At 55.2% G+C, this 23,810-nt stretch overlaps 10 protein-coding genes across 10 annotated transcripts; 4 read left to right on the top strand and 6 right to left on the bottom strand.

Annotated features, from left to right (window-relative positions):
• Nucleotides 1-483: 483 nt before the first annotated feature.
• Nucleotides 484-2,247, top strand: M409DRAFT_54982 (uncharacterized protein; the record flags this gene model as incomplete). The annotated part of the gene is made up of 1 exon (XM_033812879.1): nucleotides 484-2,247. One exon carries the CDS (start codon nucleotides 484-486, stop codon nucleotides 2,245-2,247), a length of 1,764 nt encoding a protein of 587 aa, XP_033667548.1.
• A 6-nt stretch (nucleotides 2,248-2,253) lies between these two features.
• M409DRAFT_66634 (uncharacterized protein) lies at nucleotides 2,254-3,888 on the bottom strand (the record flags this gene model as incomplete). Its single annotated transcript, XM_033817023.1, has 1 exon — nucleotides 2,254-3,888. One exon carries the CDS (start codon nucleotides 3,886-3,888, stop codon nucleotides 2,254-2,256), a length of 1,635 nt encoding a protein of 544 aa, XP_033667547.1.
• An 804-nt stretch (nucleotides 3,889-4,692) lies between these two features.
• M409DRAFT_23288 (uncharacterized protein) lies at nucleotides 4,693-6,456 on the bottom strand (the record flags this gene model as incomplete). Its single annotated transcript, XM_033806724.1, has 2 exons — nucleotides 4,693-6,104; nucleotides 6,159-6,456. The coding sequence occupies 2 exons, from the start codon at nucleotides 6,454-6,456 to the stop codon at nucleotides 4,693-4,695; spliced, it is 1,710 nt and encodes a 569-aa protein (XP_033667546.1).
• Nucleotides 6,457-7,625: 1,169 nt separating this feature from the next.
• M409DRAFT_66633 (uncharacterized protein) lies at nucleotides 7,626-8,801 on the bottom strand (the record flags this gene model as incomplete). The annotated part of the gene is made up of 3 exons (XM_033817022.1): nucleotides 7,626-7,671; nucleotides 7,728-8,623; nucleotides 8,685-8,801. The coding sequence occupies 3 exons, from the start codon at nucleotides 8,799-8,801 to the stop codon at nucleotides 7,626-7,628; spliced, it is 1,059 nt and encodes a 352-aa protein (XP_033667545.1).
• Nucleotides 8,802-9,979: 1,178 nt separating this feature from the next.
• Nucleotides 9,980-12,317, top strand: M409DRAFT_23286 (uncharacterized protein; the record flags this gene model as incomplete). The annotated part of the gene is made up of 3 exons (XM_033806723.1): nucleotides 9,980-10,424; nucleotides 10,649-11,264; nucleotides 11,318-12,317. The coding sequence occupies 3 exons, from the start codon at nucleotides 9,980-9,982 to the stop codon at nucleotides 12,315-12,317; spliced, it is 2,061 nt and encodes a 686-aa protein (XP_033667544.1).
• Nucleotides 12,318-13,268: 951 nt separating this feature from the next.
• M409DRAFT_23285 (uncharacterized protein) lies at nucleotides 13,269-14,513 on the bottom strand (the record flags this gene model as incomplete). The annotated part of the gene is made up of 3 exons (XM_033806722.1): nucleotides 13,269-13,421; nucleotides 13,516-14,090; nucleotides 14,156-14,513. 3 exons carry the CDS (start codon nucleotides 14,511-14,513, stop codon nucleotides 13,269-13,271), a joined length of 1,086 nt encoding a protein of 361 aa, XP_033667543.1.
• A 1,118-nt stretch (nucleotides 14,514-15,631) lies between these two features.
• M409DRAFT_23284 (uncharacterized protein) lies at nucleotides 15,632-15,966 on the bottom strand (the record flags this gene model as incomplete). Its single annotated transcript, XM_033806721.1, has 2 exons — nucleotides 15,632-15,668; nucleotides 15,719-15,966. 2 exons carry the CDS (start codon nucleotides 15,964-15,966, stop codon nucleotides 15,632-15,634), a joined length of 285 nt encoding a protein of 94 aa, XP_033667542.1.
• Nucleotides 15,967-16,780: 814 nt separating this feature from the next.
• M409DRAFT_23283 (uncharacterized protein) lies at nucleotides 16,781-19,102 on the top strand (the record flags this gene model as incomplete). Its single annotated transcript, XM_033806720.1, has 1 exon — nucleotides 16,781-19,102. The coding sequence occupies one exon, from the start codon at nucleotides 16,781-16,783 to the stop codon at nucleotides 19,100-19,102; it is 2,322 nt and encodes a 773-aa protein (XP_033667541.1).
• A 431-nt stretch (nucleotides 19,103-19,533) lies between these two features.
• Nucleotides 19,534-20,517, bottom strand: M409DRAFT_54977 (uncharacterized protein; the record flags this gene model as incomplete). The annotated part of the gene is made up of 1 exon (XM_033812878.1): nucleotides 19,534-20,517. The coding sequence occupies one exon, from the start codon at nucleotides 20,515-20,517 to the stop codon at nucleotides 19,534-19,536; it is 984 nt and encodes a 327-aa protein (XP_033667540.1).
• Nucleotides 20,518-21,602: 1,085 nt separating this feature from the next.
• On the top strand, nucleotides 21,603-23,319 carry M409DRAFT_66628 (uncharacterized protein; the record flags this gene model as incomplete). The annotated part of the gene is made up of 3 exons (XM_033817021.1): nucleotides 21,603-22,175; nucleotides 22,227-22,519; nucleotides 22,581-23,319. The coding sequence occupies 3 exons, from the start codon at nucleotides 21,603-21,605 to the stop codon at nucleotides 23,317-23,319; spliced, it is 1,605 nt and encodes a 534-aa protein (XP_033667539.1).
• Nucleotides 23,320-23,810: the final 491 nt, after the last annotated feature.

Here is a 23,810-nt window from a genome sequence, read left to right as displayed (position 1 = left end):
TGTCATGAGGACGCTTGGCCTGTATGTTCCTCGTTGCATACGCACAAAGATAAATGCATCTCCCAACAGTTCGAGTCATGCTCATACTCAATACCAGCGATCTGAGCTGAGTGGATACTGGAGATTTGATATGACCGCCTCCAAAGGCCACTACCCACCCTCAGTCCAAAAGATCAGTCGTGCAGATGGTGGCGGCTTGATCTTCAAGCTGCATAAAACTTCGTGCAACCAACGAAGAGTAGACATGAGAAATCGCTAGGTATCGACAGTAAGACATCATCTTGGTTATGGTAGAGGATGTTCTGGCCCGTGTGAATTCCGAGGAGGAGGTGTCGTTTGCTTTAACCCCTGCCAGTCGCAAATAGAGTTCACGCTACCCTCGCGTGAGTGCGTCATCCGTGAAACCGATCACCTCGCGTCTTCCTCACACGCGTTTGGGCCAGAGACAAGCCTCGACGTGAGCCACGCCGACGACTGACCCAAATGGTAGCGTGCCCCATCTGCGAGAGACCCGTCAAGGAAGCCGACATCAACCGCCACATCGACTCCGACTGCAAGGCTTTCATCGACCAGCCGAGTCCGCCGGGCACGCAGCTGCAGAATGGAGCCAAGCCGAAGCCTGCGAGGGCGGGTTTCTTTACGCCAGCGGCGAAGAAGAATGCCAGCGCAAAAGCAGAAGATGCATCGTCGCCTATAAGCGCCTTGCCGAGCACTCAGGCTCCACCAACGAAGCCTCCTGCGCCAGTTATTCCGGCCAGTACAGCGCCAGCAAAACGGGCACGCGAGCAAGATGTGCAGCCACAGAAGCAGAAAGAAGCAGAAGAATCGTCAGCGCCACCGCCGAAGAAGGCCAAGAATGCCCATCAACCACTGGCGGAGCGTATGCGACCACACAGCTTGGATGAGGTAGCTGGGCAAGAGCTCGTAGGGCCAAATGGTGTTCTACGCAATTTGATCGTATCGGACAGAGTACCGTCGATGATACTTTGGGGAGGCCCTGGGACTGGCAAGACTACCATCGCTCGCCTCATTGCTCAGACCGCGGGATGCAGATTTGTGGAGATCAACAGTACATCGAGTGGGGTGGGAGAATGCAAGAAGTTGTTTGCTGAGGCTAAGAATGAGCTGGGCTTGACGGGGCGGAAAACAATCATCTTCTGCGACGAGATACATCGGTTCAGCAAGAGCCAGCAAGATGTGTTCTTAGGCCCGGTGGAGGCTGGTCAGGTCACGCTGATTGGCGCAACTACAGAGAACCCCAGCTTCAAAGTGGTGAACGCTTTGCTCAGTCGATGCAGGACGTTCACGTTGTCGAAGTTGAATGATGAGGACATCTTTGGCATTCTCAAACGAGCTCTACTTCGCGAGGTGCCGGGCCTACCCACTCCATCACCAAGCCCATCAGCAGAGGATCAAGATATTCCTTCAAACTCCGAACCGTCGACAAGCCACCATTTGCTCACAGATGATGACTATGCGCTCGTTCGATATCTGGCCGCCTTTGCAGACGGTGATGCCAGGACAGGGCTGAACTTGCTTGAACTTGCTCTCGATCTCTGCCGCAAGCCATCGATCACAGCCGAGGAGATCAAGAAAAGCCTCACGCAAACGCTGGTTTACGACCGAGCTGGCGACCAGCACTACGATACGATCTCGGCATTCCACAAATCGGTACGTGGGAGCAACGCCGATGCCGCACTGTACTACCTCGCAAGGATGCTTCAGTCGGGCGAGGATGCTCTGTACATCGCAAGAAGAATGGTGGTTATTGCAAGCGAGGATGTCGGTATTGCTGACAACAGCATGCTTTCCCTAGCGACTGCGACATACACCGCGGCCGAGAAAATCGGCATGCCCGAATGCCGCATCAACCTGGCTCATTGCACTGTAGCCCTGTGCCAGGCTCCGAAGTCCGTGAGAGCTTATCGTGGCCTGAACGCCGCTTATGCCGCGTTGAAGGAACCTGGAGTTGCCGGGCTACCCGTACCAGTGCATCTTCGCAACGCACCGACAAAGCTCATGAAGGAGCTCGGATACGGCAAGGAGTACAAGTACAACCCTGACTACAAGGATGGTCGAGTTGTTCAAGACTACCTTCCGGAGAAGTTGGAAGGCCGTGTCTTCTTGGGAACGCGAGATCTCGGCACTGAGGTCGATCCAGAAGTTGCGGAGATGGATGAGGAAGTCCGTCATGCCGAGGAGTTGGAGCAGGGCGAAGAACTCATTCTCAACCCGGATGGCGATTGAAAGTGCTCACTTGACTGGCAACTCCTTTGGAATCATCGTAGGGTCTCTAGCACGCACATTCGGTGGCCTCATGCCTCTTGTAAATGCGTGATCGCGCACGGCACCACACCATCGCAGCATCGACCAGTGGCCTTGCTGCGTGAAGTAAACCGCCGCCGTGCGCAGCGGCAGAAACAGTCCGATCTGTCCAGTGCTCGAGGAGACCGGTTCCACGAAGAAGGGGAAACACCGGCAGAGATTCATGACATACTCCATCAGCTCCTCTTCGGCCACAGCTTCGTCAGAGTTCGGATACCAGTCTTGCTGCACCTTGTGTCGGGCTTTGTGCAGACTCTGTATCATGGTGCGCAGGAAATGCATCGCGTCCCAGTACACCGACAGCAGGTACGAGACCATAAAGTTGGGGAAGGTGAAGGCTTCTTTCAGTGTCCGGTCTTTGATCAATCCAGCAAAGGTTGGGAAGTTCTGGATGTCGGACAATTCGTACAGTTTCTGGTCCGCCCACTTTGAACGAACTTGATAATTGCGGAACCAATCTCGCATCTCCGTCTCCAGCATTTTCGCTTCTCTCAAGATGTCGTCCACCTGCTCCAGAGCATCACCCGCTTTGTGATCCAATTCGTCGTATCGTTCCAAGAGCGCAGGAACTTGCAAGGCGATGTCGTAAAGGAATGTCGATGCGTCAATGTACGGCGCCCGCCATGCGACAGATCTCCATTCGGGCGTGCCCAGAAAACATGCCTTCCGCATGAGCAGGCTATGACTGAGAGCTCCGTGCCGCATGTTAGAAAAGATGAGCAACGACATCCTCGACGTCATACTCTTCGGGCCTCTCGCCGCCAAAAGTTGTTGACTGCCCTGGATATGCTTCGTCCAGCCATCACCTACTTGCGCAATCTCATCGAAGAACTCGCAATTAGCCAGAAGATTCACCGTCGCCAATACACAATCATCATTCACCGCCTCCGCAGACATCCCCGACAACGTCTTGAGCAGCCCACTCAGCGCCTTATGATAATGCGTAACGGCTTGCCGAAGCAGGTCTTTGTCCTTGTACAAACTCCCGACCTGCACCATACTCATCGCATCGAGCGAGTGCATGACCTCCGGCCTGAGATCCGACGTCGTGATGAGATGCTGCAGAAACGAGAAATGCGCATCATGCTCGCCGACTCGTTTCGGGACATACACATCGATGAAAGTGTTGTAAATCAATTGCTTCTCCATGACCGGACTGGGCAAGTACTGCGGCGAAGCGTAGAGATACATCGCATTCGCGAAATCCATCATCGTCTCATTGCGCACCTTATGGAACACATCCGGGGAAGACGAGTTCGACTTCGTCGACACCAGCCCCAAACTGCCACTCTCACTCCCCGGCGAACTCGCCCCATCGCTGCTGCTGCTGCCATCCGCCGCCGACACCGTCACCACGACCGGCTGCTTCTTCCTATACACCCTCAGCGCATTCCTCACCGTCCACTCCGTCTGGTCCTGAAACGCCAGCTGTCCCGGCGCAGGCAGTCGATACCCGGGACACGCCACGCCGTGCGTCTTGCAGCGCTGGCAGCCCGGACGGGTCTCGTCGCAGCGGATTTTGCGTTTGCGGCATTGCGCGCAGCCGGTGGATTTTATCGGCATGGCTTCACGCTTGTCGGTGGTGTGGTGTGGTGTGAGGTGAAGGATGCGGTCTCGCAGTGGGAGCTCGATGGAGGAAAGACTGGCGCAGGCGCACGAGGTGAGGTGTGGTGTCGTGCGGCGCGGTTGTCGAAGGATCGTGATGCCAACGACACGCGGGTGCGGGGCGAAGGATTGTGGATTGGGGGCTGAAAGGCTGGGGAGGTTTCTTTGTTTCGACGACAAGCTATCAAAAGGAATAGCTACCGAGACCGCGGACGGTGTCGTTGTTGAAAAAGCATCATCAACTTTGGCATGTTGTCGTGTAGCATCAATACATGACGGGCTGCAACAATGACCTCTTCCAGAACCCACCCAAAGCCCGGCTTCCAGTTCCAACAGCCCTAAAAGACAGACAGACATTTCTAGACGACGAGGAGACATGGAAGGGAAGTGATAAAGTCTCCGGAACGAACGACATACACCAAGAGCATATGTACTAGCTACCACGCTGATCGAAGGCGCTAGATGAGCAGAAAGTCGTGCCACTGCCAAACCACGAGAATGAAGGACCTCCTACCTGGCCAGCACAAGCAACAAATCAAGCGAGCGAACATTGCTCGTCTGCCTCCCCGTATGCCAACCATCGTCTTCATGCCACCTGTCCATCCTCATTAAGCAGCACACATTACCATTAGCCATACCAGGTCGTAGTTCTGCTCGACGTTTCGGGCGGCAAAGCCAAGAAAAGTCGCCAGCGAAAGTGGTACAGTCGGTCGTGAAACATCAAAGACATGAGGTCGTCTATTTCGTGCGAAAGCGCGCCTCTCACTTGTCATGCTCGCTCTCAGCGGCCGAGATGGTCGCCTCGTCGTCTTCCTTGTTGCCGCTGAAGAAGAGTGGGTTCGTCGATGGAACCTCAGCAGTGGTGTTGAAGTTGATGCTGTTGGTATCGAGGATGCCAACATCTGGGTGGTCGAAGGCGAACATGTCCCAGGTTCCAGCGGGGTTGCCGTGATGAGAGAACATGCCGTTGCCGCCTTGGAGGCCCTGCATTCCGTAGCCCAGCTGCTGCGGCATGGGTCCCAATGGGTTGGCCATACCACCAGCTTGTGGGACTGAGCCATGGTGAAAGTACTGACCAAAGTTGGTCAGGTTTGGTGCTGGCATGCCGTTCCCGTTGGTGTTGGGTCGGAAGGTGCTGGACTGGCCCCATGAAGTCTCTCTACCGTGAGAGCCTGGCATGTTGAGGTTGGTCTGACGGTGATGGACTGGGTAGCCCTGCTGGAATGGATCGCGGAACGAAGCAGTCAGGACGTTGAGCTGGGCGGGGTTGTCGAAGGTAATGTCAGGACCACTGTTGTCTCGGTGGATACTCAGGCCGGTACGCTTCTTGGATGGACGCTCGCTGAAGGTGAGGTCCTTATCCCCCTCCAGCCCGTCAAAGCGCGCCGCTCTCTTCTTGCCACGAACGCCGACAGAGGGATGGTGGGGCTGGGCGCGGCTGCGGGTGGCACGGCCGCCGGTGTTGACACTCTTGTCGGCGAGAGCTGCTCTTGGGCGAGGACGACGGGGACGCTTCTTCTCGGTGAGGTCAGGCTCGGGCTCAGACTCCCCCTCAATGAGATCGCCCTCTGACTCTGGGTTGCCAGTGATCTCTCGCTCTTTTCTCAACACGCCATCTGCGTCATAGACACACTCAGTCGGCTCAACGATCTCACTCGTCGCCTGCAAGGCCTGCAGCACCGAGACCGCCTTCTTCTGATTGCGCTTACGACGCATGTCTGGTGTAGCAGAGTCGAAGATGTCCATGCCTGGCCAGAAGACACCCTTGAGCTTGGCGGTATCGTTGGCGAGGGCATCGAGATACTCTTCCTCATTGAAGGAGGCAATCGAGTCGCTCGGGATGTTGCGTCGACGGCGAGTGGTGGTGCGGCGTGCGTTTGGCTCGAATGATGGGTCTTCCGCATCTTCGTAGTCGGTGGAGAAGCTCTCTTGCTTGACGAGGGGCGAGTCGGAGAAGGGGTAGGGAGCTGGGACAACGCCGCTCTGGAGATGCGACTGAAAGGTGCGCGGCATCTCCATGGAGTAGACGGAGTTGGGTGTGTCAGCGCGAGCCAATGGCTCGTTGGAGAAGCGGCGGTTGAGAGCTGGGTCGACAAGGTGCATGTTGTCACGGAGGCGATGAGATTGTGACTGACGTTGACGGCCGGCCGCAGCTGGAGCGTTACGAGCAGGTCCTGTGAACGAGATCAGACAAAGCTCAGTCAACGCAAACGTTACCATTCACTTACCATTATTGGCGGCGCGTCTCGCGTTGTTGGAGCCTGGACCGCGTTTCTTCTCCTTCTGGCTCATCCGCTCGCGCATCAGCTCCTCCACGTTGTAGTCGGCGTACCAATCATCGTAGTCGTCGATGATTCCCTTCGCATCGTTGTCGGTGCTGGCCTTGACCTTGATCTTGTAGTAGCAGCTGAGGTGGCCCTTGCTTGCGATGTGCGTGAGCAGGTGGCTCACGTCGGAGAAGTTGGGCCGCTTGGGGCAGACGTTGCAGTGCAAAGGAATGTCGGGAAGCTGTGGTAGCAAGTTCATGCTGCCTTGACGTGTAGTGACTGGAAGAAGTGTAAGTGAGTGTCGCGAGGCGGTTCCTCGCTGGCGGTGACGGTCCGGGCTCGGCGGCGGCGGCAATTGGCAATTGGCAGTTGTCGCTGGCTAATGGCTAATGGCTGTGGCACTGAAAGCTGTTTCTGTCAGCTCTCGCCGCTGCCACCGGTGGGGATGGCGGCGGTTAGTTGGTGGGGTGAGGTGGAAGTGGCGTGCAGGGTGGTGGTGGGGGTGAGGGGAGAGAGGATGAACGTACCAGACGTCCAAAAAGGAGTGACGAAGGGAGAATCCAAGATGCTGGCGTTGCGGGCAAGAGAAGTGAGGTGAAGTGGAGAGTGGTGGTGTGGAGAGAGAACGGGCAGCAGACGGCGCGCAGAGACGAAGGAGGAGAGTGTGCTGCTGGCCCAGCGCGGTGGTCGTCGATGCCGTGGAGGCGGTGGATGGTGCGCAGGCGGTGGTGCTTGCTGCGCGGGAGGAGAGTGGGTGGTGTTGGTGTGAGGGGGAGGAAGCTGCATCTTGATGTTGGTGAGGTGGGAGGAAGGTGGAGGGGAGTGGTCGTCCAGGTGGAAAGAGCAACGTTGTTTCAAATGCCAAGCCGCGCACCCCCCGTCCCCTGCAAACGGCGACGACAGGACAGTGAAAGCAGAAATGAAGCCAACAGTGAGAGCGAAAACAGATGCACATGGAACGAGGGCAAGAAATCGATTTGTATCTTACGTTTACGCCTTTTCGCCGTGAAAGAGGTATGTCATGAGCGGCTAGTATCCTGGGGGCAACTCAACGCAGCACCCAGGTCAATTGTCAATACGCTCAAGCTTGATTTCCTCTTGCATTGTAGCCCGGCCTCATTGACGCGCTCGACTCGGGTTATTAGATTGCAAGAGATGTAAGGAAGTGATGGATACTCGACCATCTGTTGCGCGTGTGGCCGCACACCTACCTTGACGTCGCCTGGCTTCGACTCCACGCTGACTGCTCGCGACCACGCGGTGCCATTCGCATGAGGGACTGCCACTCCACGCGTAAGACATTCAAGTCTGTTGGTAAGCTGCCATGCGTTGCAGCGGCGGTGTAGATGAAACGCTGCGCAATGCCGTTCACCTTTGCGCAGAAGTGAATTCCATCGATTCACATCACAGTCTTTACTGCATTGCTTGCTACTTTCGCCCAAGAAACTTGTCAACGAGAGGCTTCGACATACAACTGTGAATGCTGAAGTCAGTCAAAGTTCTTGGCTCCCAGACAATGGCTGCACTTACTAAGCGGGATCCACCTCCACCAAACCAGGGTATCGCAATAGACTCAACCCAGCGATACCGAAGCAGGTGTGAAACACGTCGACCATATCGCCGGGCCTGTCAGCCAGTCCACCTTGATCGGGATCCTGGCATTGCAAGATGAAGGATGTGAGCTTCTTTTGGTCGATCCAGTGTACCCGGTCTATCATGGCCATGCTCGTCATGACCCACCAGCTGTAGCACACGTCCACGAGCTTCTCCGGCCGCCCATTCAAGCCTCCAGACGGCAGCTGACGTTCGCTCAACCACGCTCCCAGTCGGTCTTTGCCTTCTTCGCCCAGATAGGAGTCCAGTTCGCCCGCAAGTGTAAGAGCTCCAACACAAGTGTACACCTGACCAGAATGCGATTCTGCACCTGGCGCCACGCCGAAAGCGCCGTCAAAGTTCTGGCATGCCTTGATGTGGTCTGTGGCTGCAGTGAGATCTATTATAGGCGGTTCGTTCGGCCTTTGATTTGGCAGCATGCCGAGAAGAGAGAGTGCGAGCAGCCCACAGAAGAGGAATCTCGAGTCTGTCTCGCCCCACTGGTCGCCAGCAAATGTCCCGTTCGGCTGTTGCAGGCTTGCGATGTATTTTGCAATCTTCATCTTCCCATCTGGAAGGTTCTTTTCCAGCTCAGCGAATCCATCCGTCATGGCCAGGATCTGCACTGACGAGCAGGTATACAGCATGTGTGGATCATGTCCAGGCGCTGCGCCAAATCCGCCATTTTCATGCAAACAGCTGAATACGAAGTCGAGCAGTCCTTCTCTTGGTAATGCTTCCGGCTGGCCGAGTAGATGCAGAGCTGTCAGGCCCCAGTAGATGCCGCTGATGCGAAGATGCTCCGTGAGGTGGTATTCGAGTTCGTCCCTGCGCTACTGCATGTCAGTGTCAGCCGATGGAGGCGCGTGGGCAGTATGATATGAGATGACTTACAGTATCAAGGCTTTGAATGTATGCGACATGTTTGTCGACGACCAGCTGCAGCTCGTCTGGGAGCTGAGCAGCTGAAGCGCCGCCGCCGCCACGGCCGGGACCTGCAGCCAGAGACATGAGGATGGCGAGATGGTATGGAAGAAGAGAAGCGCTCTTCGGCAGCCGACGTCAAATTACGGTAGAGCAGTAGAAATGACGCCTGCGGGATCGATCACAGGCACCGGGTCGTGGGAATACGAGGCGGCAGACTGCAGTTTTGACAGGTAGCCGCTGTGCTACTGCCTTCGCACAATGGGCTGTATTGCAGATCAGGTGAATGGTTGATCCAGACGACGACGACGACACAGCGGCTACAGCAGTGTCGCCAAACGTAGTCAGCAGTCTGGAGATGAGGTGTGGCTGCTGAGCTGCAGGAGTGCCGAAAGCGTCGCGGACACTTGGCGTGGCCCGTTCCTGAGAGTGGAGTCGGGCGTTGGCTTGGAGAAGGGGCGGCCCTGCAGCTGGCCACATCCTCGTCGTCGTCCCACGCCAGCATTTGGATGCAGTGATGAAGGGCGAATGCTGAACGCTATCTGCCTCCAACCCCCGCACCGCTCAATGGTCCAGGGCATACATCGCTGCCATAGATAGCTTCTGCCCGCCGTCGTCAAACACCACCTCTTCCCTCCACCCTGCCCTCATCCGCCATCCGACGACACCGCACTACGGCCAGCGCTACGCCCACTACCGACCCACCCCCGTCCCTGCGACCCGCTGCCACACCTTGAACCTGACGTGGGACCCTCCCTGACTTCACCCATACCGTCTTCACTCCTCCTACTGCGTACCTCCGCCTCGTCACCGCTTGCGCGCGCACACGACGCCCTCCCACGCTCCTCCACTCCTGACCCAAACAACGGCCGCCTCCTGTTCCGCCCACGACCCCCTTGGATCTCCCAGTCCCGACGGATCGCCTGCGACAACACGACTCCCTCGCGGTGGTAGTCTGTTGAAAGACGGTCGCACTCGTCCAGCGCCCACTTGCGACTTACGGGAGCTCCAGCCGGCGGAAGAGCGCACAGCTGCATCCGCGTTCCTTTGTTCGCTCCATTGTCCCCGCTGCCTGCCTGCAATCTCCCGTGACATTGGCAGCCTCTTGGTCTTGCACCTCCAGCGCCGGCGGGAACACCGCATGTAGGCCATCGTCTTCTGTGCGCCTGGAATCCTCCTTGTCTCGTCGCCCGCCCGTCTGGGCCCACTACCCTTTGCGGTAGCTCCATCACCGGCCAATTTCGAAGCTCTCCGTACATAGAGCCATGCCTCGACACTCGAAACCTTCTGAGCTCGCCCTGCAGAACGGCAACGGCCCACAGAACGGCGTCCAGCCTGGTCCGAACAGCAGCCCTATGAATCTGCAGGGGGTCGACTTGGGCTCATTTGGAGGCGGCTTTGAGCACGACGTCGCTGCCGGCTTGACGCCTCTACCTGCCCAGCCACAGTCATCGCCCGGCTCACCGCGCTCGGCGGCACACAACAGAGACCCCTCCAAAAACTTTTTGAGCAACTTCAAGAGCCGTATATCGCCGGAGCAAGAGCAGAAACAGAAGAAAGACTCGCGGCAAGGGAGTCACGAGGATGATGAGTGTAGGCCTGGGACCAGCAGCATGTCGAAGATATACCATCTGCGGAAGAACCCAGGGAGTACGCCGGAGTTGAGTTTGGTGGGCAGTCAGGACAATGTCCATAAGGATACAACAGATGGTGAGTTTCACATTGTTATGCTATGACGCACCTTCCATTTCTGGAAGTTAGGCAGTGAAGTGTGCGTTTGAAACGCGGTGCGAGCTTGTGAAAGTCGCCTCGAATCTACTTCCACCACCGACGTCTTCGCAAACATCACCACCGCCGACATGCCAACCCGCCGTGCATACTAACTTCGCGTGTGGTTTTGGTGTTGGCTCCAGATTGCTAACGTTTTTTCGCAGCAAACGAGAAGCCACCGTTACCAGGCCCGCGACCGCAACCGACACCTCACCACAGCGAAGACAGCACGACCAGCGGCAAGCGAAAGGACAATAGCAAACCGTTCCGCATCGGCATCACACGATCCAAATCAATACGAAGAGACTCAGACTCAAAGACCAGACCCAAGACCAACGGCAAAGACTCGTTCGAACAGCAAGCACCTCCCAACACCGCACCACTGCAGTCAGATTGGCCCGGGTCGGAGTCAAGAATGTTGGGCAAGAATCAAGAGAAGGACAAACGCGGCAAGTCCGCCGAGCGCGCACCAGCCAGCGACAGCCAGGAGAACTTGGCTCGGCCAGGCAGAGATCACAAGCCCAACGCTTTCAAGGCGGGCGGCAAGAACGCCCTGTCCAAGGCCAGGACTGGCGGCGGCAACCTGTTGAACCGCCTCGGCAAGATTGGTCGTAGCACCAGCAGCAACGAGAAAGAGATCCCAGACCATGAGTACCAGTTCAAAGTCATCAACCAACCATTGGTCGAGCAGACTCGCATGACTCGAATCAGCAAGGAGCTTTCTGGCTGTCGCGACAAGACTGAGTATTGGATGCCAGCTCTACCATGGCGGTGCATTGAGTAAGTTTGAGAAGTATTGAATGGCGAGGTAACATCAAACTAACATCTCCCAGCTTCTTGAATTCCAACTGCGAACAGGAAGGCCTGTACCGCGTTCCTGGCAGCGGCTTTCATGTCAAGACTTGGCAACGCCGCTTCGACACCGAGCTCGACATCGACCTCCTGTCCACCGAAGTCCTCGACCCGAACGAGATTGCCAGTGTGCTCAAAGCATGGCTGCGAGAGCTACCCACCGAAATCATGCCACAGAGCTTGCAGAGGGAGCTGGCAATAGAGATGGAGAAGGTGAACCCAAAGTTCAAGAATGTCGGCGAATCGGCACCGCAAGTACTTCGAGACGCACTCTCTGACCTGCCGCCGTTCAACTACTACCTGCTCTTCGCCATCACTTGCCACCTCTCCCTCCTGCTCACCAACAAGGACAAGAACAAGATGGATCTCCACAATCTGGCAGTCTGTGTTCAACCTTGCCTGTACCTCGATCGCTGGCTGTTCAACTATCTTGTCGGTGACTGGCGGCACTGCTGGCAGGGATGCTACACGGAGAAGGAGTACCTCAAAGTCGAGGAGAGAGTGGAGGCTGGACTCGATCCAGAAGTGCATTCCGAGTCTGAGCTTGGCGACGAGCGGTCCTTGTCCTCTACCGCCTGGGCTACGACGATCGACGATGGCAGATCGGAGGCTGTATCCGTCGACGACCGCGCCATCAGCAGCGGCACTGGAAGCACAGCCAGCAAGCCAACTACGAGCTCACGCGACAACGCGGAGAACTTTCAGTCAGACAGCAAGAAGCCCATGAACTACATGGCACCCGGCGCGAAAGTCTACTCGAACGGCGCAGTCGGTCTTGGCATCAACGAGGAGCCTAAGCGCCCACGCACGGCCGACCAACGCAACGCTCCTGAGGAAGGCATGAAGGGTGGCCAGACCAAGAGCCGCTCCAACAGCACCACGCCCAAGGTTGGACACAACCGCAGCCGAAGCGACCTGCCAGCCACGCCTGTCAAGACCCATGCGAACGCTGACTGGTCCAATCCCGTGCGTCCATCTTGAGCTTGACCTCCTTGGATCTTGAACTGGACCGGGTTGGACCTGGTCCGCCAGATTCTGGCATCCCATCTCCCGGGTCCAGCGGCTTGCTATTTACGATGAAACCCAACACGCAATACGAACCGTCCTTCATCATCACCACTCTCACGACCAGGCACCAACAATACTCGAAAACTCGGATCACTCGACTTTTGCATACGAACGGCCTCACCTCATGTTCTACTCCTCGGATACCCCACATCGAAAGAGCGCGCGGATGGCGTTGAGGTGAAGCATCTTTGAAGTTGCTTTTTCTGGGTGGATGCAGCTTCTTTTCTTTGACTTGTTTTTCTACTACTACGACCCATGGACTCTACTGCTTGCAAGGCGCTGGGCGCGGATTAATGCATTGAGTTTTTCCAGAAACGGAGGGCGGTGTGCTTGCTTTGATGCGATGGAAAAAAAGAGACTCGACAGGCTCCTTGAGTTTGACTTGACTTGTTGCTGCTGCTTTGTTTTTTCCTCATGCTTTTTGATGTACGATTAGGAAGAGGAGAGACTGTGTGTCTCGAGCGAGATGAATGAGAGAAAATGCTTTTTTGGTGCGAAATCTTGGTATTCACGTGCTGTTGGTCTTGTATTGATGGAGTGATGTTGAAAGTGGTATATGCGGTCACCAGGGTGATCCGACTGGAGTCTTTGAGAGGTGTTCTGGACCTGAGACCTGCCTGACATGTTGGGTAGGGAACTAGGACTGAGTGAACCATCCATGCCATCGCATCAACCCACCGCATTGGACATGTTATTGACCAGGAACAGGAACGTGGAAAGTAGTTCTAAAGCAGCACGTGCTCACCATGCCCGACGAAAAGCTTCTCCTGATGCATAACCTGACCCTCTCAAACGCCATACATCATACATACACTCAGCCCTTCAATTCTCACTGACCAACTGACCATACCCACGACTACACACCTACGACTTCTCCACAACAGGAAACTTCCTCTCCACCCAATCCAGAATCAACCCCGCCATTTCCTCGGGTTTCTCGTAAAAGACCCAGTGGCCTGCTTCGACGACTTTTTCTTCGAGGTCGGGGACGAGGGAGAGGGAGGTGGCGTCGGACATCTACCACCATAACATATTAGCACATTACACAAAAACAAGCAAGAAAGATTGGTAGGGGGGAGATAAATAGACACACCAAATCCGTCCGACAAACCCAATCCCCCGTCTGTCCAATATACAACACCGGCACCTCAATCCTACTCCTCCCCCCCTCCGCCAACACCTTCTCGTCGTTGATCATCACATTATCCCTAAGCGAATGATAATAATTCACCGCCCCCTCCACCCCATCCCTCGTCAACCTCTCCTCAAACCTCCTCCACAACGCCTCATCCTCCGCATAAGCCTTCAGATCCACCGTGTAGTTGGAGTAATTTCCTGTCTGGGTGATGTAGTCGTGCATCGCCCCGGGCACGCAGAACATCTCGCGCATCCAGATGTCGCGGGAGTTTTCGGAGGGATGGGGGGAGGGGAGGTGCCCGTGCATGACTTCGTAGAAGCGCCGGGGATTGAGGCGGAGGAGGTTTGGGGCGCTGGGGGAAGTGAAGAAGTGCCAGTATTCCCATTGGGGGTAGCCGAAGCGTTTGGTTGTGGAGGCGTTGGCTTCTTCCAGGTTGAAGGGTTCCGCCGAGGGGATCTGGTAGGCGAGGGAGTTGATGCTCAGGCCGATGCAGCGGTCGCGGTGGTAGAGGTAGAAGCGTTGAGCGGTGGCGGAGCCCCAGTCGTGGCCTGTACATCCATCATCAACATCAATCTACATACCAATTCAAAGCCTCCTGATGAGTGAGCCATACCGACCGGAATAACCCTCCCCCCAACCACCCCCTCCCAATCCAAAACACTAGCAATCGCATCCGCCTGAATCCGATAATCATAAAGCCTCACATCCCCGGGCTTCGAAGTCCCCCCAAACCCCAGCAAATCCACAATCACGAAGGGGTACGGCGAGTTCAAAAACGTCGGGACCGTGCCCGCCCACATGTACGCGTCGTCGGGGTAGCCGTGGAGGAAGAGGAGGATGGGGAGGGAGGGGTGGGATTTGGTGGTGGAGGCGAAGGAGGGGGAGAGGTAGTAGGAGTAAAGGAGGTTGTGGGGGGTTGTGAGGTGCGTGTGGTGGGTTAGGGAGGACATGGGGTGGGTTGAGTAGGGCATTTTTCTTCTGGGGTTGGATCTTTTTGTTTGATGATGATTGTGGGGAAGGTTGATTGGAGACGTTTGATATGTCTTGTTAGTCACAAGCTGTTGATATGAGTCGCTGATATAGCTCTGAAGCAAGTGACGAGTTTCGTTGTTTGCGGATACCCCTCCCCTCCTTGGATCGTTGGAAGTGAAATGTTCCGGGCGAATGGATCTGCTGGAGCGTTAATGCAGGTACGACGAGAGCTCTAGATCCCTTGGCTTTCATCATGGGATCAGAACAGTCTAGTGGTCTCCGCAGGTAGGTGAGGGCAACGCCAAGTTAGAATCATCAGTATAGATAGAAGGGAATGTACGAGATTCGAGTTATGTGGCAGGCGAGGCGAGTGAATAGTCGGTGAATTGATATTGCAAGGACCTCTCTGACGACACGAAATCAAAAGAGAGAGCAGAGCCCGGCTTGAGTGCTCGCAGTCGAGCCTGTATGCATGATAAAAATCATTCGAGGCTTCGCCCAAAGCGTATCGCTCCAGCTTCAGCCATGCGTTCATCTGGACGTATCTGCACGAACAAGGATCAAGCATGCTGCATCGTGTAACACTCGGGGATCTCCACGAGTGCACGATCCCTGATGCATGATCATCAACACGTGCGGCTGAGATCACTTCGTCCTCGGGTGGATCCAAGCGTAATATCAGATCTTTTGCTCGGGTTTGTGTGGCGTTGCATGGAGGACGCGGTGCCAACGCCCAAGGTCGTACATGGCGTGAGAACAATCGCTGTCGATGTGCCCTATCACTAGACTCAAGCTTACACGGAGGCGTAGAGGCTTTGTCCGTTCTGTCGGTGATGCCGTTGCTGAATTTGTGGTCGGGCCTCGTGCTGACGTCTGATTCATGTCATCTTTGTTGGATAGGCAATTCGAAACAGCCTCTGCTTGACGTCGTGGCCATGTTCCTCCCTGAGGCGGAAGTCATTCCTCTGGATGACTCGTGACTTGTAGCAGTGACTTGATTTCGTTGCCAGTCCATGTTCGTTTGGCATTTCGCGATCACAAAGTGCGCTCACATGGCCAGTCGGAGATCGTAGAGCTCGTCGAGAGGACAAGCTCGGGTTGAGCGTTGAGAACGATCTCATCGTTGCGACAGTACAGACGTAGTCAAAGTAGTTCTGTTTCGCTTCAGCAAGATACTAATGGACGTCAACATCGTGCGACGAACTCTTGAATCACTGGTCTCTCGACCGGAATTTCATTTTCAATGACCGGCCGGCCGGTGATGAGTGGCGGCGCAGTGAATGGCTTTCGGTGTTGATTTGGCTCAAAGTCGGCAGGCAACGTGAAAGGTCGGCGAGCGTCTCGCTGGTCGAGTTGGGCGTTGTCGTCGATGCCTGTAGGCTCGAAACCGGCGAACGCTCTCCGCGCATCGACGCCGCCGACTTGCAGCGCGAGGACGACCAGCTCGATCATGGTTGATGGCAGCATATTGACGTTGACGTTGACTTCTTCGATGGCTGATGTTTGTTGTAATAGTCGTCAGAAAGAGAAGAACGAAGACAGATGTGATAATAAGATGTAGAGTATTGAAAATCGGAGTCAGGTGGAGAGAGTTTCCATTATGCATGACAGTATTGGCTGGACGACAGCAGGTCATTCGCAAACGAAATAAAGCGCCGCGGCGCAGCAACAGCCCACCTCAAAACAGGAACCACGCGAGGCACAGAAAGGTCACTCGCCAACCCGCGCCACTAAGCGAAATATCGAAATCCATCGCGGCGCCAACATGGATGATTCGGCACGTCAGCGCGTGGGCGTATACGAGATGATGTCGTCGGCTTTTGGAGAGAGCGTCGTGGCCGGCAGAGGGGGATGTTGGTAGAGGTGGCTTGCGATCCAAGGAGCTGTACAAAGTCTTTTTCCCAATATGTGCAGCTCAGCATCTTGGTACGGGTGGTTGATCCGAACTGTGCATGTGGCGTGTCATAGCATGGTGAAGAAGCTGCATAGCTCATGGCCTACTCAAAGTAGATACATGAGCTTCACCGGCCATAGGCGAGAAAGTCCGGCGATGGGAAATAGATGAAGAGCCACGCCCATGGTGATGTTCCTGTGAAGAGCCAAGCTGTGGAGGAGAACGAGGAGGCCAAGTGGCGGCAGGGATGACTTTCGGCATTCGGCAGACCGGGCCGTTGCGAAGTCCGCTAGGCCAACGTCCATCTTTGTAGCATGTGAGTGAATGAGTTCCATCTCGCGACAACATCGTCGACACATCCACCAATCCAACATGGACATCCCTCCGCCCCCGCCGCCGTCAGACCCAATACCACCGCCCCCACCGCCCTCGGATCCGATACCACCTCCACCACCAACCTCTGATGCAGTCCCGCCCCCACCTCCGAGCGAAACAAATGGAGTCAACGGCCACGATGAAGAGCTTGCGCCGACGCTGGTGCTGCCAAACAAGAAGCGAAAGCTCGAAAACAAGCTCAAGGTAGCACCCTTGAGCGTAGAGGAGATACTTGCGCGGAAGAAGGCCCAGGATGCTGAAGCTGCAAAGCCCAAGTTTCTGTCCAAGAAGGAGCGCGAGAGGCTTGCGAAGGAAAAGGCTGAGAAAGAAGCTGCTGTAGCTAAGCAGAACAGTACGCCAGCTGTTCAGCCTGCGACCAACGGACACAGCAATCCGCCAGCAGGTCCGAAGTCTATGCGCAATGGAAACATCCCACGAGGCCCTTCTGCTATGAAGCAGCTTCCCAACAAGGGCTACGACATGCAGCCACCGCCACCTCCCAAGTCCGTTGCGATAGTTGAGGGATCGAAGTCGAACAAGAAGCAACAGAGTGAGAGCGAAGTGGAGGCTGAGATGGTCAAGAACCGTTACATGGGTGCGGATACAAACTTGTCGACCTTCTCTGCGAAAAAGAAGCGAAAGAGGACGACCGAGAAGAAATTCAACTTTGAATGGAACGCAGAAGAAGATACCAGCCCCGATTACAACCCGCTCTATCAAACTCGCACTGAGAACAACTTCTTCGGCAGAGGGCAGCTGGGTGGGTTTGCAGATGGTGCGTTGGACTCGGCCAATAAATATGCACAGGCTATTGCACAGCGGGACAAGGTAGCTGGTAGTCAAAGAGCTGCTGAGATTCTGGAGATGGAGAGAAAGAGGAAGGAAGAGGGAGGCCGAAATGGCATCGACAAGCACTGGAGCGAGAAGAAGCTGGAGAATATGCGCGAGCGCGACTGGCGTATCTTCAAGGAAGACTTTAATATCGCCACCAAGGGTGGTTCGATACCGAATCCAATGCGAAGCTGGACGGAGTCTGGTCTGCCTAAGAGGTTGCTCGACATCGTAGACCAGGTTGGCTACAAGGATCCGTCTCCTATTCAGAGAGCTGCGATTCCTATCGCTCTGCAGTCGCGAGATCTCATCGGTGTCGCTGTCACTGGTTCCGGTAAAACAGCTGCATTCTTACTGCCACTTCTGGTCTACATCTCCGAATTGCCAGCATTGGATGAGGTCACCAAGAACGATGGTCCGTACGCCATCATCCTCGCACCAACACGTGAACTGGCACAGCAGATCGAACTCGAGGCGAAGAAGTTTGCAACACCTCTCGGATTCAGGTGTGTGTCCCTTGTGGGTGGTCACAGTATCGAAGAGCAGAGCTACAACATGCGAGACGGTGCCGAGATCATCATCGCTACGCCCGGTCGTCTCGTCGACTGTATCGAGCGACGTGTCCTCGTCCTGAGCCAATGTTGTTACATCATCATGGACGAAGCAGACAAAATGATTGACATGGGATTCGAAGAGCCAGTCAACAAGATCCTCGATGCCCTGCCAGTCTCGAACGAGAAGCCCGACACTGAAGACGCCGAAAATGCAGAGGCCATGGCACAACACCTCGGCGGCTACCGATACAGACAGACAATGATGTACACAGCCACCATGCCTCCCGCCGTCGAACGCATCGCCCGTAAATACCTACGCCGCCCCGCCCAAATCACCATCGGCAACGTCGGCGAAGCCGTCGACACCGTCGAACAACGCGTGGAATTCGTCCAAGGCGAAGACAAGCGCAAGAAACGGCTCAACGAACTCCTCCACTCGAACGAATTCGCCCCACCGATCATCGTCTTCGTCAACATCAAACGCAACTGCGACCTCGTCGCCCGCGACGTCTCCCGCATGGGCTTCTCCAGCGTCGCGCTGCACGGCTCCAAAACCCAAGACCAGCGAGAAGCCGCGCTCGCCGCCCTCCGCAACGGCACCACGGACGTCCTCGTCGCGACGGATCTCGCCGGACGCGGAATCGACGTGCCGGACGTCGGGCTCGTGGTCAACTTCAACATGGCGACGAATATCGAGAGCTACACGCATCGTATTGGTCGGACGGGTCGTGCGGGCAAGCAGGGTGTGGCGATTACGTTTTTGGGCGGCGAGGATAATGATGTGTTGTATGATTTGAAGCAGATGATTAGCAAGAGTGCGATTTCGAGGGTGCCGGAGGAGTTGAGGAAGCATGAGGCCGCGCAGCAGAGGACGAAGGGGAGGAAGGAGAAGATTGAGGATAGTGGGGGGTTTGGGGGGAAGGGTGGGTGGTAGATGACGGGACAAAGATGGTTGAGAGGGTTGTAAAGATTCAGAGGTCTTTGATTCTTTGCCACGTACTGAAATGAGTAAATTGCCTTCGATACTCCTCGCTTCTTCCTGTCTTTCTCCATGCGTATCGCTCTCCTCCATCCGGGGCTTTCATGTAGCTAATGGCGTGCGGAATAGTGACTGGCCAAGATGCAATGCATTCGTTCCTTTCTTCCCGCTGTCGCAGTCTATCACCATCCGGGCTCGTGGAGTTGGTAAGACCTGCTCATATCGATGCCTGGTAACCCTCCTTCCGCACTTCATCGCTTGGTCGGCCAACACCGCATCACCACGGGCCGGAAGTGCTCATGTGTATGCGGTAGACCGACGTGATGTAGATGTTTCCCTTCGCCACTTGCAAACTAAGCAGCTTGCACAGCATACTTGTCTCATTCCTATCCCTGCATTCCCATAAGCCCATCCATATCCGGTACGAACTCAGCATCCGCATCGTTGACTTCAGGCGCCCCAGCAACAGAATCGTCGACCCAGCCATGCTTGATCCGCAGATTCCAGAAAGTGCAGACGATCCTGTTAACAACGTCGGCGCCCAGCTGATTCCGCTTCAAGATGTGGACGAAGCTGTGTGGCGACCAGTTCCGCTCGATGCTTTCTCCAGCTGGAGCGATAGCTAGAGCGATGATGCAGAGCTCGGCGAGGTCGGGTTGTTCTTGGATCCAGAAGTTCTGCCACCATTGGATTGCGGTCATCTGCTCGGCGGCCATCCAGACCATGTTATTGCTGAAGGGGCCTTGCTTCACTCTGAGGAGGGAGAGCATGCCGAGGAGTGTGGAAGCTTTGGCTGCGTGGCCGTCGCAGTACTTCAGAAGGAAAGCCTGGAGGGAGCGCGACTGGGTCTCCTCATTGCTGTCGAGAATCGCCGGTCGACGATGTCGTTCTTGCGGGTCCGCCAGATACGCAATGAACATCAACGGAGCGTCCACCAGAGCATGCGTGAGATGATGTCTCGACGGGACCTTGAAAGCCGGTCTCAAAGCCCGTACAAACGCCCGAAAAGCAGGATGCTCAGTGACCGACGGGTCCAACTTCGCCGCGTTGATCCATTGCGCACAAGCAGCCGTAGCAATATCCTGCTCAGCTGCGGACATGGACCCAATACCACGCGTGCGGGCTCGCTGCTGCTGCTGGAGCTCGGCGGCGGAGGGCAGCGTCGGGTCCAGACGATGTGGCTGATACGTTCGCCATAGTGGTTCGGGCAGGTCGTTGCAGCGCTGGAGATGTTCGATGACTCGGGCCTTCTCGTTGGACGTCCACTCGGTCATGCAGTGTTTGCAGGTGACGCGTGGGTGGCGCTTGCCCGAGTTCTCCTCGAGGTTGCGGGTGACTTCGAGCCAGCAGTCATCGCGGCCTCTGGGCATGGCGGAGGGAGGTTTCTGGATTGGGAGCTGCAGGTGTCGTTCAAGGGGCGATGCGACCACGGTGGGAGAGGTTCTGTGTAAGACGTGTTGTTGTGTGGGCAAACTTGGGCGAACGCGGGAGCGGTGGGCTAAGACGCGGTAAGTGCCGTCATCGCGTGAACTCTGTTTGACGTGAAGAGGACCTCGCTCCGTTCCACGAAAATCACCATATCCACGTTGCCTTGCTACAAGTCATCAATCTACGAATACAATACCTCGCGTATTAAAAGCATTCAAGTAACACGTCTATTTAAGGTGGACGATGACCGGTGGTGCTCAAGCATTGGAAGCGAACATGATGCGCCTTGTTAGCCGAGGAATTCGACAGACCCAGTATACCTTCTTTTCAAACGATCAAGTCCGATATTGGGCAACGGCATCTTGCAAGTAATCTCGCAACGAAAGAGATCGGAAATGTCGTGTGACATGAGTGGAGTCGCCGCATGGCTGCTGGAGATCACATTCTTTCGACTTCGATTCGAACTGACCTCGTATGTTACGCTATCAAACGCGAGCTCGACTTTTGACGCCACGGTCGACACAGCATGGCACTGCTCGTTCTCGCCCTCGACGAACCATCTGGATGTTGCATCAAACTCGCCAAACGCTTCTCGTCCGGAGATTCTGACAAGTCCTCGCTCAAATATCGTCGTGGAACATGTTTCCGTCACTTCGTAAATCTCGTATCTTCCCCACCGACCACAGCCCCCCGAACTTTAAGCTTTCTCAAGTCTAGGGATCTGCGCGAGACTTCACCTATTTGCTACGCGATTCCTCGTTACAACCAAGCAGAATCGCAAAAGTGCCGATGGTCTTTCCTTTTCTTGTTCCTGTTCTTGTGGCGTTGTTACTGCGTCTGGAGATCTCCGTCTTGGTTTTGAAACGAATCATCTGTCGACCTTGGCTGGGGCAGCCTCGGTGTCTATTTGTTTCCTATGCTATATCTCGGTAGGGACGCATTAGTGGCCCCGCTGCTGTAATATATCTCTACGCTTCTCGCAGACTGGATAGGCAGAGTAGTTGTTCTCCCTCTCACACGATCAAACATGCTCTATCTGGGGATCTTATCCAGCCTTGTGGTGTTGGCCACTGCCGCACCTAATGCAGACACTGTCAAAGTTTGCGACTATCTACACAAGACCTATCCACAATACATGGCCTACGACACACTCGGCACAGAGGCTCTCAACTCTGCATACAACGCTTCAGTATATACGCAGATCAACACCGACTACTGGAACAATCAAAACTCATACCAATTCCGAGCGGCGTGTGCTTTCTTCCCAGCCAACGCTGCGCAGGTCTCAGACGTTGTGAAGCAGCTTAACAAGTATCCAGACGTGCCATTTGGTCTCAAGTCGGCAGGACATCAGCCGGCACCTGGATTCTCTTCCACAAAGGACGGCGTGCTCATTGCGTTCGAGCCCAACCTTGGCAAGACGGTTACCCAACGAACAGCGGACGGCAAGCATTACATTCTTGGACCTGGTGCGAGATGGGGTGATGTGTATCAGATTACAGGCAAGAACAATGAGATCGTCGTCGGCGGCAGACTGGCACACATTGGCGTTGGAGGGCTGACTCTCGGAGGCGGGTTGTCGTATTACTCGGCGCAATACGTGAGATCAAGCGTGCATGACAATATGAAGTTGTGCTGACACATCTTCAAGGGCCTCGCATGCGACAACATCGACCAATTCGAAGCCGTCCTCGCAAACGGCACCGCCGTAAACGCCACTCGTACTTCCAACCCTGACCTCTGGTGGGCCCTCCGCGGTGGAGGCAACCAATTCGCCATCGTCACAAGAATGTGGTCGCAAGCACATCCTGCAGGCGTTAATGGACAGATCTGGGGTGGTATCCGGGCATACTCCATCGACAAGCGTGAGGCGCTCTTCCGTGCTGTTACGAGATTTGTGCGAGATTACCCTGACGAGAAGGCTGCGGTTATCCCTGTCTTTCAGTATGTATAGCCCATATCACTGTTGGAGGCTGTGATAATAGCTGACTGTGACATTATTTAGGTTTGGCCTTCCCCTGAACCTCCTCAATGCCATCACTGGACCCATCATGTTCATGTTTTACGATGGACCAAACCCACCGGCAGACCTCTTCAAGGACTTCGACGATGTTCAGGAGCTTTTCTCTACTACCAAGACTAAGTCATATTACGATATGTCGCAAGAAGCAGGCGGCGCAGCCATCGTGGGCTTTGGCAATTCGTTCCGCGAGATCACTGTTCCCAACCTTCCCGAAGAGTCAATGACCCAGTTCTTCTCGACTTACTGGGACATGTACTACAATGCCACATTCATCAACGGGTTGCAAGACCTCGACGTTCAGGTAACCGGATTCGATCCCCAGCCCCTTTCCGTACGTATCGCCCAAGCTTCGCAAAAGCAAGGCGGAAACGTCTATGGTCTCAACCCAGACCACGGCGACCGCATCTGGATAGAGAACAACCTCCTCTGGACGAACCCTACCTGCAACGATCGCTGCCCTCAGCAATCCAAAGAGCTTTCTGAGAGCCTGCTTCAATATCAGAAGGACACGTACGGCTCCCAAACGGCCACCAACTATAAATCTGGCGATCCTTCCTTTACAAATTTTAACCCCCTTTTCATGAACGATATTGGACCTGATCAGGATATCTACAGTTCCTTTGGCCCAGAGAACCTAGCGAGGTTGAAGCAGATCAAGTCAGCTTATGATCCTACCGGTTTCTTCACGAATCGACAGGGAGGCTTCAAGCTACCTGCGTAGAACGTAACGACAGATATGTAGATTTGATAGTCGACAGAATCAATCCGGCCCTGGTGGCTTTTTGTTTCATGTTTGTGGTGGCGGTGGTGTTGTTGTTCTATTCACTGCATGGGCCGACGTTGAGCCGGGCTTGGCGTTGGGCCTGACTCCTTTTGGGAGGCGAGCGTTGACTTCACCTCCTCAGTCCATCAACAAAACAAAAGCTTCGCACGGTGACACATTCTGGCCAACGGATTGACGAAGTGGACGAGGCTGGCAACATGCATGTGATGAATATCCACAGCGCGATGGTCACACGTTTGAAGCGACCGCGCGCGGCTGCATCACAGCTCTGCGTGCTTGCGAGGAAATCTAATAACAACATCACTTTGCCTTGACGGTAGCGAGGCTCACGTGCTAGATGAGTTGCTTGTCTCTCTCTTCTCTACTTCCATGTGTCAGTCGACCGACATCTCCTTTCCGTCCGCACTGACATACTTTCCTCTGGACAC

This window comes from Zasmidium cellare (genome assembly GCF_010093935.1).
Source record: "Zasmidium cellare ATCC 36951 unplaced genomic scaffold M409scaffold_18, whole genome shotgun sequence".
Taxonomy (NCBI): Eukaryota; Fungi; Ascomycota; class Dothideomycetes; order Mycosphaerellales; family Mycosphaerellaceae; genus Zasmidium; species Zasmidium cellare.
Note: the sequence above shows the minus strand (reverse complement) of the source record. Positions and strands in the feature narration are given on the sequence as shown.